We start from the raw sequence: 21603 nt of genomic DNA on the forward strand, positions 1-21603 counted from the left end.
CATAGGCTACATACAAAAATATATATATATATATATATTATATAAATTATAATTTTTTTTAAAACAGCTACAGATACTGTTTTATACTGTTTTTTTAGTAATAACTAGAAAGTAATGGTATTTATTCAACAACAGGTGATTGTATAGATTAGCATTAGTATCATTAGGTATGGGGCTGCGGCACTGCAGATATACCCTACGTTAGACGTTGTTGCACTTGCTACCTGTTAGCTAGTAGCAGATGCTCTGGCTAGTAGTAACGTTTATGTTGTGATTTTCTATGCAAAATAAATATTCAACATTCTCTTTTGAGACTCCGCCTCAGACTCTTATCCTTTGGCACTTGGAACTTGCTGTACTCTGCAGCCATTATTGCTGGATTATGAATAGCACCAACTTTAGCCAAGGTACCATTATCAAGCTAGGCTAGCTGACCTAGCTCGTCAGTAGCTACTTGACTTAACTTAAATACGATTCACCGTGGGTGCATTATTGTTGATAGACGGACAGTGTCAGGTCCTGGAGAAAGGACAGGCGATCATCTGATTTTATGTAATGTTAAAGCGGATGTTGTTCCAACTAGCTAGCTTTTCAGCTAATACTATAATAACACCAGCAAGCAAAACACATCCGAGCTCCCTGTCACACCGCTCTGTCGGGGACAATGGAATTTAAGAAAGTGTATCTGCTGTTAAAATGACAAACAGCATCACACTTTAAAACACGTTAATTTTATAATCTGTCATGGGATCAGAGGCTAGACTTTCGGCGTACTCGCCGATACCAGCATTTTAGGCAGTATCGGAGGCATTTCCGATACTGGTATCGGTATCGGAACAACTCTAGTTGTAGCACTCGAGTCCTGGACTGATTTTCAGGACTCGTGACTCGACTTGGACTTGAGCATTGACTGCATTCAGACTCGTAAGGTGCAGACGAGACTTTTTAATTGATAAATAGTTTATTTCTTTTGTAATAGGCCCTGATCATTTGGCATAAGATATTGATGGCTAGTGCAGTTGTTTGGCTATCGTGTCACAAAGTAAATAAACTCCCTTTGAAACGGTGACCGCTCTGTCATTTATGTTTAAATTTAGACCTTGTTTTATTTGTACGTCAGCGCTTTGACTGCCAGAGTGGAGTGGACTCAACCTTGATGACTCGGACTAGGGTAACGGGGACTCGACTCGGTCTCTTCTTTGGTGACTCGGACACTGGGGACTCGAGACTCGACTACAACACCGGCCGGTCCACACAACGCCTGGTCTGACCCTTACCGGACTGCATTATGGCCGGGTGAGCACTTTCGCTGAGGGCCAGGTTTCCTATGATGCGTACGATGTTCCTCTGGATCTTCTGCGAGTCTCCGCGCAGCTGGTAGACCCTCTGGAGGAGCTGCAGACCCCCGTTAGACACAATGTCGTCACAGTGACTCTGGACCTGCAGACGAGAACCATGTGTTTCAGTATGTTCATAAGCTTTATGCACATATATATATCTATATCAGGGCTTTCCTTAAAGAATGGTATAGAAGGGGCACAGCGCCCACTATAACAACACGTCCGCACCACCATGTTTACATTTATTTTTTTATTTTTATGAAAACTTGGGGCCAGCTTATAAACAGACACATGGTTGTCTAATACAGGGGTCAGCAACCTTTTTGACATGAAGTGCCTGTTTGAAATATAGTTGTAACTAGTGTGCCATATCAACAATATTCCATGCATCGTAATTTTTTTCCCCTCATAATCAGGTATTTTTAATGATAATTTTAACATTATTACATCATTATTGTTATTATTAACAATATTATTATGATGGTTGTATCAACCCTAAATCTGAGTTGGGGCGGGGGTGCAATGCAGACAAACAGTTTTGCTTTACTGAGCTCCGTTATCTGGGGGCTGTAGTTGGTCACTTTAAGCTGCACACCGGAGCATCTTTTAATCCAGCTGTTTGCTGTTCTCTGATATTTTCTGACATTTCGTTGATGCGTCGCTCGACACTTCAAGCTGACATGGGGATATCTTTTTTTTTTTTTTTTTTAACTTTGACCAGTCAGCTGGTTCTTTTTAGCGTTTATCGCTTTTTCGTCGCATTCATACTTGGTCAAGTTCGACCGACAGAAGCAGGCTGAAAGGGTTCAGATGGGGGAGAGACACTCTGGGAAAGGCACGGCTGCCGTCCGGGATTCGAACGCGCTCAGCCCCAGATCCGCGCGAGCGTGGTTGTCCACGGCGCTGAAATAGCACTCGCGGTACGTGGTGAGCTACTGGAGCTCCCCTTGGGGATATCTTTTATCCTTGATTTGATTGTCTCTTTGTTTGGCAAGCCTTCAAACAAAACATCTGAGCTACAGAGAAAAGCCTCCTTGATATACTTGACTTACAAAAAAGAACCTGTGGGAGGATTTCAACAAGATAAATGCGACAACAGTGCAAAATATTTCACTATAATATTTCAAAGCGGAAAAAAAATAAAAATAAAAAATTATATATATATATTTTTTGTGCTGCCCCCTGTGCCAATGAAAACACGCATGCCTAGGGTTGCCTACCCCTGGTCTAATACCTAATATGTGATTGCTCGTTCCTCTGTTCCACTGTGTGTGTGTGTAGGTGTAGGTGTGTGTGTGTGTGTGTGTGTGTGTGTGTGTGTGTGTGTGTGTGTGTGTGTGTGTGTGTGTGTGTGTGTGTGTAGGTGTAGGTGTGTGTGTGTGTGTGTGTGTGTGCGTGTGCATGCTCAACGGTTAAACCACTCTAAAAGTGTCATCCTCACCTTGGAGTGCTGCACCAGGGCCTGTAGACAGAAGGACTCCACCTTCTCGGCGGGAACGGAGGTGAGGCTCTGGGCGTACGGCAGCCCGTTGCCCCCGAAACACCACAGGCCACCCTGTCACATGATGGGACAGTGTAGCGGTCAGAGGCGGGACAACTGGACGCCTATGTCAAGGAGAAGGACCAAACGACTTGCAAGACTTTCTTCTATCTCCATTGTTATGGGTAGGCAGACACTGTGTGTGTGTGTTTGTGTGTGTGTGTATGTGTGCGTGTGTGTGGTGTGTCTGTCTCACCCGCTGTGCTGCCAGGGACTGGCTGCTCTCCCTCAGGGCCAGAGAGGTGAAGTACTGAACACACGAGTCCACCTCAGACTGGGGCAGCGACGCCAGCAGCTGCCTCAGACCATCCTCCACTGAGAAACCCTGTGAAGAAGCCATTGACCAACACTTAAAGGGGAACTATTTTACTATTTCTTTCACTATTTGGGCACTTTTACACAATTCCTGTGAGTCTATGGAACACCTCTGTAATATATATTTTTTTTGTATTCATTGTTTTGTATTTCTAATCAAGTCCTCAAAAACAGCATTTTTCTACCTCAAGATCTCGAGCCGTTTTGAGCTGACTGTGTGGAGTGGGTACAGAACTGTGTGCAGCTCATCTTGTATCTCTCCATTATCATGCAGCGGTGTCTCTCTGACATCACAAATCGCGCACATTTTCAAATGACTCAGTTCAGTGAGGGTGAATATTGTGAGAGGAGAATTGGAAGAATGCGCCAATATGAGAATTTTGAGACATAGATCATATTAATATAAGTTCACATAGCTAGGAAACAATGCTAAACACTCAAAAAGGCCATTTATAAGATAGTTCCCCTTTAAGACACACAATATACTCCTGTACTACATACAGCATGCGGTGTAGACCCCTCCCTCTAGAGACACAGGTACCCCCCCCTACTGGTCCGGGATCAGATCCTAAACAATATAAAGTGGGAAAAGGTTGTGTACACTGTTCTCCACTCCCTGTGGTGTTTATTGACCACCAGTGTGTCGGAATAGAGAGTATCTATCTATCTATCTATCTATCTATCTATCTATCTATCTATCTATCTATCTATCTATCTATCTATCTATCTATCTATGAGGGCTTGAAAGGTTGTGTGTTTAATAATAAAACACTTTTTGGAAGCAAAATAAGTACGAGCTGCTCTTTCAATTAGAATCTACTCTTTAATTCAGCACCTAGAGAATAACAACGATTCCCCAAGGAATATCTTATCTTAACACAGGTCCATATGTCCACCTGAGAGCTTGTAAATAGTGTGTAACTAGATCTAATCTCTAGATCTAAGGTGGGGAGGGGGAGCAAGATGAGGCAGCTGCAGGAGACACACATCCTCCACACCAGAGGCTACTCCGTGGGAAATACGTACATCCTCCGGCTCGGGCAGGGTAGGCGGGGACAGGAAGAAGCGCAGGTCCACCATGGGGGTCCGGGCTAAACCCACCGCTGTCCGCTGGTCTATAGCCTGGGCTGCTGTCTGGTATTGGTAGTCTGCATGATGGACAGAGAGATGAGCCAATCACAGTTCACCTCACCTACAGCCAGGGTTCGAAATTAACGGGGGCTTGGGGCAAAATGCCCTAAAAAAATTTACCAAATGCCCTCGAAAATCAGTTAAGGGGGGCAAAAAAGCCCCTGACAGTTTACCAATTATATATATATATATATATATATATATATATATATATATATATATATATATATATATATATATACAGGGAACAAAATAAGCACCCACAAAGCGCCAATGGCAGGCAGATTTGAACAAAATAGTCATGTAAAATAAAGGACAGTCGCCTTTTTTGCAGCCCTCAATCTCTCCTCGCGCGTCAATCTCTCCTTGTTTACACTGCTTGCACTGTAACGTTAAGCCCGATTAGCCTAACGTTAGCTTAATAACGTTAATGGGTTATAAATATGTGGAACCATATGGAAGGAGTAAGCCGGCCGCTAAAAAGTGGGACCACCTGACAAAAGAAAGTTTCCAGAGCAGTGGAAGTTTGAAGATAGTTTTAAGAGACTGGCTAGGCTACAGTATGATGCAGGGGCTGTAGACAGTGGTGAGTTGTTAACTTGTTCCGTGTGCCGCAAGTATGTCAAAAAGAAAAACAGAAACAACACGTTTGTCATTGTCGTGTTACTTCACAGTACAAATACGTGAGTCCTCTGCTGTGGTTGTGACGAGTATCCTTTATTAGCTTAACTCCGTAGCAACATCACACAGGTGTATCTCTATCGCCCCTCCCGTACCTGCCCCTTGACCCCAAGTACGGTGGCCTGTACACTCTTTCGTATAACGCAAACGCACACACATTAACATAACACCACAGTCATCGGTAGTAAATCTATGAGATTGTGGACTCTGATGAGGACATGATTGAGGAGGTTTAAGTTAAGTCACATTTTATTATGTTCTGTTAAATCCTGCAAAGAGGCTAGAGTGAGGAGTCTGATGATTAGGTTAGGTTACATTAGGTTACAATTTAAGCTTAACTTGTATTGATTAATCAATCATCAATCAATATATTAAAATAATTTGCTTAAAATGTTACTCTGGCCTCTTATTTAAGTGTGTATTCTTTATCTACTTGAACGTAATACCTTATCTACCTGAAATGTACTGACATTTTTTATATATATGCGACACAAATTAGTTTTAGAATTTTTGGCTGGTAAAGAATCTGCCTGGCTGGTAGTGTGCAAGGAGCAGTTTGCGTGGATACAGCGCTTTGCACCACCAGGACAGCCGCAGCCACAAAATGAGGTCATTAATTAAGTTGTATTTTTTAAATGATAAGGATGTTTAATAACCTTTTTCATCATAAAAGTTCAGTGCCCCCGAAATACAAAAAAAGCCCCCGAAAATCAATAAAGGGGGGGGGGGGGGAAAAGCCCTGAAAAAAAGAAGTTAATTTCTAACCCTGCCTACAGCAGCCTATGTATGTACCTAAACTGAAATGCTTTGTGTGTATTTTCTTTACCATGCCAGTGGTGATTGTTTGCCAGCTCCTGGACAGCCTGCAGCCTGACAGCCTTGTTGGCGGAGCACGCTCTCTTCAGTAGAACCCACAGGGCCACCTCGTGGGGGTCTGCATCCAGGCGACTCAGGTGCTCTGACACACGCAGGTACATACACACACACATTGTCTTATCGGCTGACATTTTCCAATGAAGAGCTATACCGTAATACCAATCTCACCAAGGCCAACGTGCATAACCATGTAAAACCCACGTAATCAGTGATCTACTGTACCACAAGGACACCCAGACATCAACCACCCTCACAACACGTGTTCTGATGAACAGCTATACTGTGCTTTAATATCACCACTGACACCCTGCGACCATTTAACCGTGCGAAACCCACGTGATCAGTGGTCGACTACTATCATCTATTCTACCACAATTGTACCAATAATACCTACCACCTTAACACAACTACAACAGTCATGAAGTTGCAAACCTTGTGGACTTTGATGTTGCAAAGCTTGTGACGTCACCTCGGCAGCTATCGGTTTACAAAAGGTCAAGAGGTCAAGTATTAGAGGAGGCCTTCAGGAGTCTGTATGATTTGTCACACACGGCAGCGTCAGGTACAGTACATACTATCACCACAAGGTGGGCATTTAACAGGGGCTCAGTGTCTCTCCGTGTTCATAAAAGGCAGCTGAAATTGAGATTATAGGTGCAAATAACAAGGATAGAAAAATGGAAAAGTAATCTAGTCGACTGTGTATCAACAGGGCGTCATAATTATCACGTTAAGATTTTATCGAGAAACTGTCCCACATGTGCCAAAAATAACATCCGTGTATAGAAAAAGTGCATTTCTTATCCTGTGCCAGCAAGACTAGTTCCCCCTCTGCACTTGCTCAAGCAGAAAAACACAAGTGACACAAATGTGAATGTGCTCAACTAGATTGAACACATGACTCCTCCGACATTCAAACCCAGGCAGGATGTACCGCGTGGGGCAGGTGTTTCCTCCTGTGGCCGGCGTTTACAACGGCAACAAAAAGACCTGACGCTCTTCTCCCAATTTGTTTTGAAATACCTCGACTGTGTTGTGCTGTGTGTGAACATTAACCCGGGTTAGCTGCGTCAGTGAATTCTGATTTTCTAAAACCCCAAACCAGAAGAGGAAGTCGGATTGTGGGTTTCCGGTTTTCTCAGAGTGTGAGTTCTTCTTGGTACTTTTTTTTAATTTCTTTTTCAATTTCTCTGTTTTTCTCCCCGTCCCAATTTAGTCGGTGTGACAATTCCCCCCCTCCCCTACCTGGTTGTTGTTCGCATGTTCTCCTACGAGTCGGTACAAGGGCGTCCCGAGTCGATCGCACGCTTCCTCCGATAAGTGCGGCGACAGCCCGTGTCGTCTTTTCACTTGGCAGCGAGGACTCTCATTTGGTGAAGTGTAACGCGTGGGAGGGCACGCTATCTCCACCAAGTCCTGCCCCCACTGAGCAAGCCCCGAGACCTGACCTGTAGGCGTCGCTGTCCACAACGCCAGATTCCCACCCACCGGCTTTCCCACCACCTAATACTGCCAATTGTATTAGTATGAACGACCAGCCAAGCTGGTAGCAACGCCGAGAGCTGGGCTCGAACCCAGCATCTCCTGCGTTGGTGACGAGCGCAATCTCCGCTACGCCACCTGACCTCCCCCTTCTTGCTACTTTTTGTGACAATGTATTCGTTTCTCACCGTCGAGCGGTCGCAGGAGAATCCTAGAGGATATTTCCAGAAACCGTCTTGCTGCTTTGTGAAGCTCTCTCCTAGCCTTGTGCGTTAGCCCTGAGACACACAGGAAAGAAATAAAAATAGAAAGGTTATAGCCATCGACTAGACACAGCATTGTATGGTTACAGGAAAGACATCCACAAACTATTAAATTTAAGTTGATACCTATGAGATGTATAATATAAAATGTACATTTTATCATCCATCTATTTAAAGGTACTGTGGGTGTATACATATTTGATTATGGCCACCATGGAGTGGACATCTAGACCCTATGGTACACATTCCAATGATTGGCACACACTTAAAGCACCTAGAGTTTGTACTGAAATTGGGAAGTCTGCTTTTAGCGTCTGTGACACGTGGAACATCATACAACAAACCCTAAAACTCAATACTTTGGTATCCTTTGGTCAGTTTAAATCCTTGACCACCAACCATTCCACCATAATCTGTAATTGTTTTAATTGATTGTACACATTTGATTATGATTGCACTTATTGTATATTAGATTGCACTTATTGTATTGTTTATTATTATGTTTGTATGATTGATGTCATTGGAAATGAGGGCGTTGCCTCAATACATTTTCGAGTTGAAATAAAGATTGAATGGAAATATGTCTAACATGTTTGTATAAACAGTATTGCATAATATATTTCTGCTCATACTCTCATGCCTCTATTATACTACAGTACATTATGAATCATACAAGTTAAAGCAAAAACATCTCCCTATAGGTTCAGGTTGGTTCATGTTTCAGTTCGATAACACGCAAGCCTTGACCAGTGGAAGTGAGAGCAGTAAACAGAACTGTGTTGGCAGGAGGAGACAAGGAAAGGAAGGAAAGGAGGAAGGAAGGACAGAAGGACAGAAGGACAGACGGACGGACAGACAGACAGACAGACAGACAGACAGACAGACAGACAGACAGACAGACAGACAGACAGACAGACAGACAGACAGACAGACAGACAGACAGACAGACAGACAGACAGACAGACAGACAGACAGACAGAGGAAGCAATGAGGAGAGTCATCACTGGACACCTGGACGGGACAAAGCTCTGTCTCATTCAGGAAAACAGCCGTAACCACTGCTGTATTGTAGCTTCCACCTGGTTTATGACTAGTATCCTCTACTAGGAGAAAACAAACACAGAACCGCTCAGTCCCTCTGCTCTGTCATTCGGTTTCACTAGTTTGACGTTTGCCGTCATCGCCAGAGGGGACAAATGTGCCACCAAGGGCCTACCGTCTCTTATGTTATGAGGGAACATTCCAGCCTTCCAGCCACGGAGCCCGGGGTCAATGCCATGCAGTACCTGTGCCAATGTTCTCTTGTTCTTTGTTGGGAGTGGTTTTCAGATAGATGTAGGACTTGTGCTTCTCCTGGAGAATGGCTCGAGTGTCGATGGTTACAGCCTTGTTCAAGGCCACCACCTCATAAGTGATGAACACACAGCCACTGTGGGAGATAAAGGATTGTTTTGCAGAAGTAAACAAGGTGTCGGTTCCAGGCATGCAGTGCTCATGGGACGGGGTTGCACGGCGTACCAAACTTCTTTGAGCAGGAGCACGCAGGAGCACGCGCACGCACGGATGCACAAGAATGCACTCTGTCTATTCTATTTTTATTATTTGTATTACTGAATGAAACTGTAAACAGAAAGGCCTATTGGGATGCTAGATCCTAATGTGAAACACTTTGATTTACCTTACCTTGCTACCTCTCTATCTTTTTTTTTTATGCTCGCTTATGCCTGTATTTTTTACTGTTGTGAAGCACTTTGAACTGCAACTTCTGTATGAAAAGTGCTATACAAATAAAGTGTATTATTATTATTATTATTAATGCGTTCCACTCAACTTGTGCGCCAAGTACCCACCTGGCTACTTTGCATAACAATAGCTCAGGTCATCAGGTGTGTTCAAATACGCAGCATATGAACAGAGCAAGGCAGGGCCTAGGTCAAACACAAGAGAATAAAGACGATGCCTAAGGCCATGTCCACACTAAAACAATTTGTCGTTTTAGGCAAAGTATTTTATCGTTTGCATCGTTCTGCCATACGGAACTGCGTTCTGGCAGCCTGAAGACGGTACTTTTTGATACCAGGTCCCAGAGTGCGCAATTCTGAAGACACCTGGAGACGCCCCCCGTTGCGTCACCATCTTTACAAGCGATACGCGGCTTCTCCTGAACCGATGGCGCGTTGGCCCACCTCTCCCTTACCCCGCATGCACAAACTCTCAGCCAACATCACAACAACACTGGCGTCGTACAGAGTAGTTGCGTTCGTGGTGCAGAAGCTATTGAGCCTGATCTGGCTTTTGCGGCAAACTGTTCCATAGCATACCCCTTCAGTTGATCATGACAAATCCTCTCTTACCTTGACGATTAAAAAGCCTCCATAATTTAGTAAATAGTATCCCCATGGCATGGTGCTGAGCTATAGCCAGCAAGCTATGCTATCAATATTAGCTAAATAATTAGCGTCACATAGCTGGCCTTTTTCTGAAAACCCAAGCATATTGTTCCATAGCATATGCCTTCAGTTGATCATGACAAATCCTCTCTTACCTTGACGATTAAAAAGCCTCCATAATTTAGTAAATAAAGCTGTAGCCACTAGCCAGCCAGCTAGCATTGATGCTATTTAAAATGCTATCCACATTAGCTAAATAGCTAATCAACTAAATACAGACAACGTTTGCTAGTCGAAATGACACACACAGGGACAAGTTAAACATCAATCAATTAATTTATTCCAACAGGTAGTTTGAGCCGCGGTCCCGCGGTCTCTCTCTCTCTCTCTCTCTCCACTCCCGAAGTACGTGGCGTGTGTCTCTGGAAAAGTAGGTCTGCTCAAAAGCACAAAACCGGACGGCACAAGAACACTAGTGTTGTCCTTCTCTTCTTCTGTTTTTATTGGCGGTAGGTAGGTGCAGGTAGGTGCAAACTGCGCATGCTCCATTCTTCTTCTCTGCTTTTGGTGTTTTTGTTTTTTTTAAACGGTTTCGTGTTTTACGGATTTTTTTTTTTTTTAATGAAAACGAAACAGACCAAAATCGTTTTAGTGTGGACATGGCCTAAATTGCCTCTAGGAATGGAATGTAACACATTTCATTCACAGGTTGTGTGTGAATGGTCCAACTGTATCTGCTGAACCAAACTAAACTAAAACGAGTCATTTCCTATACAAACATGTTTCCTACTATTTATGCAGATAATAATCATAATCATAATGCTGGTTGGAGCTGTTCTGTGCGCACGCGAGGAAACATTTATGCGCACTCGCTGGAGCACGCGCACACATTAAAACATAGTGCAAACCAAAGATAAAATCACCACTGCACCACTGGTCAGTTCCCCCTTTGAAAGTGACACATAGTAGGTGGAGGTCAGATATGAGTTTATTCTAGAACAGGGCTGACTAGAGTAGGACCCACGGGCCAAATATAGCCCCCCTCGTAACATTATTTCTGGCCGTGCAAAGGGTTCCAGAAATTAATAAGCTATTCTATTTGGTCTATTTTGATGCCGTTTTAACCCTTTCACTGCCACGCGACAAAGGGTTAACCCTTTCACAACCACACTACAGAAGTTAACCCTTTCACTACGGAACCGTCTGTAGTGTGGTAGTGAAAGGTTAACCGTCTGTAGTGTGGTAGTGAAAGGTTAACCTTCTGTAGTGTGGTAGTGAAAGGGTTAATCATCTTCAATGATATATTTTTAAGTAACTCCCTGTTACAAGGCTCATATTTCAACCTTGACATAAAAACCTATGCTACTGTTTTTGTACTTCCTGGGTTCCTCCACCCTTGATACGCCTTTACTCTTGGCCCTCAAAACGTTTAGGCAGCCCTGTTCTAAAAAAATAAAGAATAATAATGAATAAAAACGTGTTAAAAAAAGTGTTAAAAATAAAATGTGTTTGTGACTAATGTAACTCACCCCAACACAAGTGCACCGGTCACTTTAGCAATCCTTCCTACATGTCAGTGGAAGAAATGGTTCTGCATTAGAGCAGATATTCAAACGCTAGTTCACAAGATGATGGTGATTGATTGATTGATTGAAAACTTTATTAACAGATTGCAGAATGGGTTACAGTACAGCTCAATTTTCAATACACACAATTGTTAAGGGGATGCAGACCAGAGAAAGACTTTCATCTTGTTTACATCAGGGTCCCCCATTTTCAATTCATCATAAGTTATAACATATATGACATACACGACATACAGATAGACAGTACTGCTACATCTATACATTTATGACATACCAGATTTACAAATACAGTACTGTTTGTGATACAAAGAGAGTCTAAAAAAGAGAGTATATACATTTGATGTAGAAACTGTACATTGGAGGAGGTTGGGTAGGTGGGGTGGGGTGGGGGGGGGTTGGATAGGCGGGGGGGGGGGGGGGGGGGGAACTGTACAACTATACAAGCAAAACTGTACATTGGAATATCGATGAAACCTTACTTGGTCCCAAGAAGAGGGTCTCGTGTATTATTGGGTTAGGACATTTACTGTACATTTACAGGGGCCAGTTTCGAATTGCAGTCTCCCGTAGGTGCTCTTTGAGAGTGGTTTTGAAAGTGGGTAGTGATTCACATTCCTTTACAGCTTTGGGTAGTAACCAGGTAATTCATTAGAAATAAAGCTGAAGAGTAGGGCGGCTACGTGGCGTAGTGGGCAAGGCGCTCGCCACGAATGCGGAGACGCTGGGCTTGCCTGTTCGATCCCAGTGCTCCACATTGCTTTCAGTTTAGCTGGTCGTCCGTACTAATACACATTGGCCGTATTAGGGGGTGGGAAACTGATGGGTGGGGATCGGGCGTTGTGGACAGCGACTCCTACAGGTCGGTTGGTGCGCCTGCGCAGTAGAATCAGGAAGTGTCGGGGGCAGCGTGAGCCTCCCACGCGTTACTCCTCGCCACTGAGAGATCGAGCTGCGCAGGTGAGAAGATGCGACTGCTGTTACCTCAAGTACCGGAGGGGACTTGTGCTATGTATGACTTAGTCCACATTGCAGCCGGCTTATGGGAGGCAAGAAACAGCGTTCGTGACAGGGGAGGGTTGAATTGGATGATACGAAATTGGGATGGGAGAAAATATAGAAAAAATGGGAGAAAAAGTGGATAAAAAAAAAAGAAATAAAGCTGAAGAGTTTCAAGGCAGATGTAATGTCCTGCTTCACAGTAGGACAGGACTTAGTCTATCAAATGGTAAATGGACTGCATTTATATAGAGCTTTACTTAGTTATTACTAAGTAATAGAGTTATTACGTCACACATTCACACACCGACGGCGGAGGCGACCACGCAAGGTGCCAACCTGCTCATCGGGAGCAGTTAGGGGTTAAGTGTCTTGCTCAAGGACACTTCGACACACGGGACCCTTCTGATTATTACCAGACCCTAACATCAGACAAGAGACCAGGGGCTGTAAATATTTAACCTACTTATATCTCTCCATGGAAGCACTTTCTTTACACCTGGTCCCGTGGTGCTCAGTCTCCGACAGCGGATCAGGCGAAGCGCGGCCACCGACATCCTCCACCTGGTCTGTATTCATCCAGGACGGCAAGCAACGTTATGAGCCGTTATGAGCCATCATCATCATCACCAACAATACCAACATCCCTCTATCTCTGACTGACTGTCAAACGTTGAGCTTGTCCCCAGTCTCTCCACCACCACCAGTGGTCACTCCACACAATAACAATTACTCTGCTTGATTGATTGATTGATTGAAAACTTTATTAACAGATTGCAGAATGGGTACAGTACAGTACGGCTCAATACACACACAATTGTTAAGGGGATGCAGACCAGAGAGAGACTTTCGTCTTGTTTACATCAGGGTCCCCCATTTTCAATTCATCATAACATATATGACATACACGACATACAGATAGACAGTAATACGGGTTATACGGTTAGCAATAGTACGGTTGATTGATGGATTGATTGAAAACGTTATTAACAGATTGCAGAATGGGTACAATACAGTACATCTCAATACACACAATTGTTAAGGAGATGCAGACCAGAGAAAGACTTTCGTCTTGTTTACATCAGGGTCCCCCATTTAGCTAGCTATAACTAAATGTTAATGTACACTATCTCATATCATGGGACACAGAGACAGTAGATGGAAAGAACTGCCTGGCCATCTGCTGTCAAAACTAGCATTGCTAGCAAGCTAGCTAGCTAAATAACTAACGCTGGCTAATCAGCTAGCTAATGTTAATTTGTTGGCTAACGTTAACGCTAGTTGTTTAATTAGTTAGCGGTATACTGTTCAACAATGACTGTACCTTGTTTAATGATTACTTCGTGTGATTTGAAGGGCTAACGTTAGCCAGATGAAACGCTGTCCCTCTTAGCAGTGTGTCAAGCCAGCTTAATTAAGGGATTATACTTCCGGTTTGAAATGTACATACATTTTCAAAATAAAGGTTCCCATTGCAATTCCATTGTAAAAAAAAGTGTTCTGCATAAAATGTTGGTGAACCAGTTACAATACATTGCCAAAATATATGTAAAATAATGACATATGTGTGTATGATATAATATAATATATACATTATATTAAATTATGTATACAGTATGTAACCCCCAGGCCAGCCTGGTAAATCTTCCACATTAAATGTTGATTTAATAAAGGCTGCAATTCGAAACTGGCCCCCGTAAATGTCCGAACCCCCCCCTCCCACCCACCCCGTCCTAATGTAAAGTTTCCTCCCCCTCATTATGTATATATTTTCTGTTAGGATTTCTGTTTAACAGTACTGTATATTTGCACATCTTGTATGTCACAAATGTAACAGTACTGTATATCTGTATGTCATAAATGTCATGATATAATTATATCTGTATATCTATATATTGTGTATGTCATAAATGTCATTATGAATTGAAAATGGGGGACCCTGATGTAAACAAGACGAAAGTCTTTCTCTGGTCTGCATCCCCTTAACAATTGTGTGTAATATTGAGTTGTACTGTATTGTACCCATTCTGCAATCTGTTAATACATTTTTCAATCAATCAATCAATCCAATCAATCAATCGATTAAAAAAGGTAGTTGTAACAACACAGAACACACATACCAAATGATAAGGTCTCTTCTTTCATTAGCAATTAATTAAAGTCGATTGCGGGTGCAATGCAGTGGCGAATCCTTATGGAAGCCAACGGAAGCCATGCCTCCCTATAAATTCATATCAAATTTCAAATATGAAATATGAAAAAAAAAAAATATATATATATAATTTTTTTTAATATAGTTTACATTCTTTTTCATCTGTGCATCTGTGTTATATATATATATATTTTTTTTTAATGTCTCCCTCTTCTCCTTCTCACTCCCTCTAACACACTGTCAGACTCACTGCTCACTGCAGCTACAGTAGTATAGGAGAGAGGCAGTGGGTAGGTCTCTTTCTCCAGGCTTCCAGCATTATAGAGTCCAAATCCGATCCTAGCCAATCAGATTCGAGCTGACTGCCACACCCTAAAAGTTTAAAACGGAGCTGGGAGGAAAACACTCAGCATATTTTCCCCCCTGGAGGCGGGGCACTCAGAAGTTCACATTTCCACCTGACTACCTAACATGACATCCCATTAGTAGTATAAAACTGTCTGGCGTCACTCAGTCTAGTAGTCTACTACAAACATGTCTGAACATCATCCCCTTATTAACAGAGCGGGCACGTTCGAATCCTCTATTAGTGTATCTAACATTTAGCACTTTAATAGCAACTTATTTTCGCCAGCGGGACATTTACTGAGGACCAGCAGAGCACACCACTGTGGATATTATGATTTAACAAATCTATCTGGCAAGAGGAGGACCACATTATTGACCAGGTAAGCACTGAGCAGCCTGACTGACTAACTAACGTTATCAGGCAAGCTTGTATACCCTTTCATGACTGCAATGCAAGCCAGGGGCTGGAATACGCAGTCACTTATTCCTCCGTAGTAGCCAGGTTAATGTGCACCATCAAGCACTGCTTAAAAGCTAGCGGTGGGTCCAAAATATATCGGATATAAATGTCAAAGGTACCCAGCGTTCCATTAGGGTTTCACACACAGATGCGGCGGGGTTTGAAAGATCGGCGTTGCTAATAAACATTTTAAATCATTTTTATAAACGAGTAAAACTGATGCTGAAATGGCTGCTTCCGCATTTTACAGTAGGAGCGCTCTGATGGCTGGGCGCGCCGCGCAACAGACACGTGAATGAATGAATGAATGAATGAATGAAAACTTTATTTAACAGATTGCAGAATGGGTACAATACAGTACGGCTCAATACACACAATTGTTAAGGGGATGCAGACCAGAGAAATACGTTTGTCTTGTCACGTTTGTCTAATAGACAGTCATATTCTCTCCCGGCCGTATGTATATTTCTCTCCCACCCACCCACCCCCTCCTAATGTACAGTCCCCTCCCCATCATATGTATATACTCTGTCAGGATCTATGGGTAACAGTACTGTATATTTGATGTCATGATGTCTTGTATGTCATAAATGTCACTATGAATTGAAAATGGGGGACCCTGATGTAAACAAGACAAACGTCTTTCTCTGGTCTGCATCCCCTTATACAATTGTGTGTATTGAGCCGTACTGTATTGTACCCATTCTGCAATCTGTTAAGAAAGTTTGACTGGCCGCCGAGCCATACTGTAGTGTACATGGTGACTGCTTGACTAAAAAAAATAATAATAATAATACAATTTTTTTATTTTTTTTTTAACAATTTTTTTTGGCTTCCCCTGTTATTTTACCCACGCGACGCCACTGGTGCAATGTAAAGCTTCCATACAACTTTACACTGCTTTGAGTTTCAACCTCCATTGCGAATGAAAGAGGATACTCTCTCTTATCATTTTGTACAGTATATGTGTTGTCACTACAATATTTTTAATCAGGTATCTATCTGTATGTGGCCCATAGGCTATACAGGGAGCAGGAATTATTTAACTACGCTGGCTTGACTCTGCAATTCCAGAGATTCATTTGACTCTGCTATGGGTTTAAACCAGTTTGTTTATGCAATAAGAGAGCTCCCTTTATCATTTAGTATGTGTGTTGTAAATAATGGCAACTTAAAAATCACATTGTGTACTTATACTCCTTTTATCAGGGCCCATTGTACATGGAAAATTAACAGTCACCATAATAATTGATAATATGACGCCTGAATTTCCCAAAGGGGATCAATAAAGGAATGTCTTATATTATCTGATCTTATTGATCCAAAGCAAGAATGCGTTCGTGTCGATGTCCTCGCTTTTATTTTGAAGACCAAACATCTCAACGAGACGTCTTGACAGCTGCGTCTCCTCGCTGCGTGCCGCCTGCGGTGTGGTGTGGGCTCTGAGTGTGTGTGTGTGTGTGTACCTAAATAAACATACTGACAGAACACACGTCATCGCAGGTAACGCGTGACTGCAACTGCTGCAACCGTCTTAGTAGTTAGCGGCTGTGGTTAAGGGTTAGGCATGTAGTCGTTTTGGTTAAGGTTGTAAGTAGTTAGGAAATGAGTGTAAGTCTATGGAATGTCACCACAATGCATAAAACGTGGCTGTGTGTTTATGTGAGAGTGATGGCTATGTGAGGCTTGTCACTGAGCGCCTGTATGTGTTACTGTCTGTTTTCTCATATAACATTTGTGAAGCTGGTCAGTAAGTAGGGCACTATTGTCCCTGGACTCTGGCCTTACATTTCAGACCAGTGAAGGAATTCCTTCCTCAGGAAAGAGGGATCAGTCAGAGGTAGGCTGTGTCTAATCGTGTGTCTATGTACAGTGGTCTGCTCCACACCAAATATGGACACTTTCTTTCACACGTGTGTACATTTCCAAAGAACAACATGAAAATCATAAATCTTTGAGTTTATTGTACACTGACTGCAGCTTGTGACTCTAAACCACAAAAGAAGAAGCGGAGAGGTGGGGGCGGAAGGGGGGGCTGTAGTGCTTTCTTCACTTATATTGTATTAACTTATGACCATAGAGTTCAGTAAATTCCCATCAAAATAGGGATAATCCAAAAATCCATTAACCACACTACCAAAGGGTTAACCCGTTCACTACGACAATACAGAAGGTTAACCCTTTCACTGTCACATGACAAAGGGTTAACCCTTTCACATAGTGTGGTAGTGAAAGGGTTAACCTTCTGTAGTGTGGTAGTGAAAGGGTTAAGGCACACTGCAATCCAAATGTAAGCAAAAGGGAAGCCCCAACAATGAACACAACATAATGGAGTGGGGGAAGTTCTTTCCACACTAAAAAGTGATTGTCTGAACCTTTGACACAAGGCCTGAAATACGAGACAGAGTTTGACATGACTTTTGAGGCTGTAAAAAGGTTTGTGTGCATTGGTTATGTTTGTAAACATTGACGTAAAAAACAGACCTGCGTTTCGATTCATTAATTCGCGTATGATGAAGTGTAAAAATTGCAAAAAAAATAGTCAATCTATTCAGAAATCTATGGAAATATTCCTTAAAATTCATACGGCCAAATACATTCTGGATTGAGGCTTTGATGATTTTACACGCACGCACATGCACACACTCACTCATTTAGTAGATTCCACTGAATGCCATACATACACTGTACATAACTTTCCATAACTGGAAAAGGATTTGTGCTGCTGTCTACAGTTCTACATGCAGAGCATTATTCTCTTGAAAAGAGAAGATACATGCTAAGCTACACGTTCACTCCAGGTGCTATCTTATTGACATGATACTTGGGATTTATGAATCACAACTTTACACACAGTAAGCATTGTCTGTGCATGTCATGTACTCTCTCTCTCTCACACTCACTCACTCGATCACTAAATTTCTCTCTCACACACAGACATCTTATCTTATCTTGTGTAAATACACACAGCAAGGTGGGGCATTCAGCGAGAGGAAAGTGGATGTCCAATACACCGTCTAACCCTCTCATAAGTGACCAGCAAACATGTCGCCTAATTAGATTGTTACACACTGAATTAACATCTTCATTGGCCTGTCAGAGAGTTTACATGAGCATATTTTGTTGACACCGCTGAGTACAAAATGCAAAAGACAAAGAATTTCTCATTAATTGCAAACAGCTTTTAAGAAAGAATAGCAGCATTATTACTGGCCTTGCTAGCTGTCTTGAATTACTCTTTTATTTGCAGTCATTATTCCGTGGTGACAACCAGAAATGCTTGTGTCAACATACTAATACTGACAGGCCTAACAGAAATTCTGAATTGATATTTAGGTCAGAACAGGGCCATCTCAGCCTTTTCCCCCAACTTTTATGGTTGGAAAATTCATGCGAGTCCAAAATTTAAATCAAGTGCATTTTTTTTTGTCTTTCACACAGTGCAAAAAAAAACGTTTGTTTGTCAGCAAGCTCAACAGTCTTCTGCTGGGTGTCTATGAGAGGAGTAAAGAGTGTCCCCGGTTTCCCCTGTTGTCCCACCTGGCTCTGCCTATCCTCCTCGTCTCACCGCATGTATCCATAGTTACAGGTTATAATGGGTTCTGTTTTTCCTCTCAATAGTCCCAACACCAGTTGTAAAGCCATTCATGTCCCTGGGCCTATTCGGGTGTTTGATCTCCGCCCCATTCGCTGGGATCCCGCCGGGTTGCCCTCAGGTGCAGGTCTCCTGATAGGCCCTTATTATACTCTCATAAGCCGGAGGCGGGGTTTGTGTCACGTGGAAACCCCTCAGACTACTGTTGCCCCAAAACGACTCGGGCCTGGACGGGGTGGTGGCGGTCGGCAGGGCCGCCGGCGTGTTCACCGACCCGGCCGAGGTGGTCAAAGTCGGGGTACGAGGCAACGTGGTCTGGCTCCCCTCCTCCGCCTCCCTGGCTATCTGGCTACACTGGAGGAGAGGGTGGAAGGTGGAGGCCCTGAAGCTGGATTTACGTCCCAGCGGGTCGGCCTGGTCTGGCGTGGAGCCCTGCCGGTGGAAGCTGAAGGCGGCGCTGACCAGGCTGTTGTTGCTCCGCCGGTCGTAGCTGCTGTTCCGGTTGAAGCCCGGCCTGGCGCGCGGCGGGGGCGCGCGCGTCTGTCGAGGGGGCCGGCGGGTGATGCTGGCAGAGCCCACTCTGCGTCGCGACATCCAGGTCAGGAGCACGTAGACCAAGGCTCCGAGAACGAGGCCCACCGCCATGGACACGCAGAAAGCTATGATCAGGGGGACTAGTAGGGAGAAAGGAAAAGGATTAGAAAAAGACCCGGGGGGAAAGCCATCAGAATATTTAGTTTCAGAATATATCTGTGCCTTGGCAGGCCACCGGCTTTCTACATCTTTGAGACTCGGGGAGTGTTTATTATTTCCTAACACCCATATTTATCTTTCGTTAGACCATCACTGTGAGGGATCAGAGCTCGTAAAGACAGTTATGTACATATATAATGCACGTAAACGCCCATCATCCCCGAGAACTGGTTTTCTCATCATACCCTGTAGAGGGGAATAAAAAAAGAGTTTAAATTAAAATCCACAAGTTGCCAGGAGTGCAGCCAACAGTGTCTTACAAGATGGCACCCCATAACAAAATAATAACAGCCCCTTCCCCTCGGCTGTGTTTACAGTACCGAGCCAGGACCTTCACGGGGAAACAAACCGATTACATCTCCTTCCCACAAAGTAGGGATCGACTTTTTGTCGTCTCTCTGCCTCCCTGTCTTGGAAGCACTAATCCCAACACATGCAGAGAGACTGAGAGAGCTGAGAGACGGGAGAATGCAGCAGCTAGGACAAATCTCACTGGAGCGCTGCCAGAGAAAACACATCAATTTCCTTTCAGTACGGCGACGTTTTATAACGTGTAAAGTAAACCTATTCTGCTACCAATCGCATAACTCCACATGGTTTATTTTTTCCCCCTTTCTTCTCTTTTTTCATTTTCCCGAGTTTGGAAAAGGGAATAACAGACCAGAGATCATCTGGAAATGACATTGGGAAAATTGCAAAGGGAAAAAAACAAGGGATGTATGAAGACGTAGCCTAATAATTTAGATTTGGAGTCTGTGTGTGTGTGTGTGTGTATTCCCCTCACATCAATTAAACTTTCCATGAATCTATTTAGCTATATATTTAGCTTGTTTTAGGTTTAGATTTGAGTCCAGATGTCTTCTTCCCAAGCCATTCAAACTTAAAATTCCTGAGGAACTAGCAGCGCCAAACAGGGACCACATCAAGACAGCAGCTGTAAAGAAGTAAAAAGAAACCACAACAACTCACCAACATCAAAGGACTGAAGAATTTCCAGAAAGAGGTTTGTGTTGTTTTCCGCCATGGTTTTCTCTGCTCTGTCAGAGAAAAAGAGGAGAGTGTTAAGCATCCAGTCTGTCCCTTTGTCTCTCTCCCTTTCTCTACCCCTATCTCCTGTCAACCCCTCTCTCCCTGTCACTCGTCTCTTTTGATGACTGCAGCACTTCTGTTTCCCCTCTTTCTCCCTCTCTCTCTAACTTTCTTCCTCTCTCCTCCCTCACTTTCTCTGTCTGACTCTCTGTCCCTCCCTCTCCCTCTCTCTCTCTCTCTCTCTCTCTCTCTCTCCCTCTCCCTCTCTCTGAGGGAGAATGAAAGCCCAGAGGCACACAGGATTCCCTCCAAGGCTAGCTCTGGCAGCTCTTGTTTATGGAAGCGGAAAAACTTCACTGTCACGTTTCCTGCTTTTCTGCACGAAATTAGCAACAGGGCTCTCTTATCTACCCAGGACAGAGATCCTGGAGGAGAGAGGGGGGAGGAGGAGGAGAGAGAAGGGGTGTTTCTGTAATCACTTCCTCTCCCATCATTTCCTTAAGGTTGATTAATGTGAACCAGTGTCACCGCCAAAACCCCTCCGCTCTGTAACCCCCTGTCCTCCAGCTTACGTCATGATGGGGATAGTCCACTGCTGCCTTCTCAGCTTTTTATTTATTATCATTTTTTTTAATAATAAATCCTGTTTCAGAAATGATAAACATT

The 21603-nt window shown here is 43.4% G+C and overlaps 2 protein-coding genes across 2 annotated transcripts in view; both read right to left on the reverse strand.

Annotated features, from left to right (window-relative positions):
* Positions 1-13165, reverse strand: part of serac1 (serine active site containing 1) — a 29608-nt gene extending 16443 nt beyond the window's left edge. The window contains exons 1-9 of the mRNA XM_084314822.1: positions 13067-13165; positions 11548-11584; positions 8915-9057; positions 7554-7643; positions 5834-5965; positions 4222-4343; positions 3077-3205; positions 2782-2895; positions 1278-1440 (exon numbers count right to left, since the gene is read on the reverse strand). Of these exons, the coding sequence (XP_084170948.1) occupies positions 1278-1440; positions 2782-2895; positions 3077-3205; positions 4222-4343; positions 5834-5965; positions 7554-7643; positions 8915-9057; positions 11548-11584; positions 13067-13157 (1021 nt within the window). The 5' untranslated portion in view covers positions 13158-13165. The remainder of the gene's footprint in view (positions 1-1277; positions 1441-2781; positions 2896-3076; positions 3206-4221; positions 4344-5833; positions 5966-7553; positions 7644-8914; positions 9058-11547; positions 11585-13066) is intronic.
* Positions 13166-17528: 4363 nt separating this feature from the next.
* On the reverse strand, positions 17529-21106 carry myct1a (myc target 1a). Its single transcript, XM_084315428.1, has 2 exons — positions 20878-21106; positions 17529-19829 (listed from the first exon to the last, which is right to left on the reverse strand). The coding sequence occupies exons 1-2, from the start codon at positions 20975-20977 to the stop codon at positions 19273-19275; spliced, it is 657 nt and encodes a 218-aa protein (XP_084171554.1). The 5' UTR covers positions 20978-21106; the 3' UTR covers positions 17529-19272.
* Between the last annotated feature and the right edge of the window lie 497 nt (positions 21107-21603).

This window comes from Notolepis coatsorum (assembly GCF_963971535.1).
Source record: "Notolepis coatsorum genome assembly, chromosome: 5".
Classification (NCBI taxonomy): Eukaryota; Metazoa; Chordata; class Actinopteri; order Aulopiformes; family Paralepididae; genus Notolepis; species Notolepis coatsorum.

What these genes read in the sequence shown, in the direction of transcription:
- myct1a (XM_084315428.1), bottom strand. Translation starts at nt 20,977, where the DNA reads ATGCTTAACACTCTCCTCTTTTTCTCTGACAGAGCAGAGAAAACCATG. An exon ending in TCTTCAGTCCTTTGATGTTG is followed by an intron (nt 19,830 to 20,877) that starts GTGAGTTGTTGT and finishes TCTCCCTACTAG; the next exon opens with TCCCCCTGATCATAGCTTTC.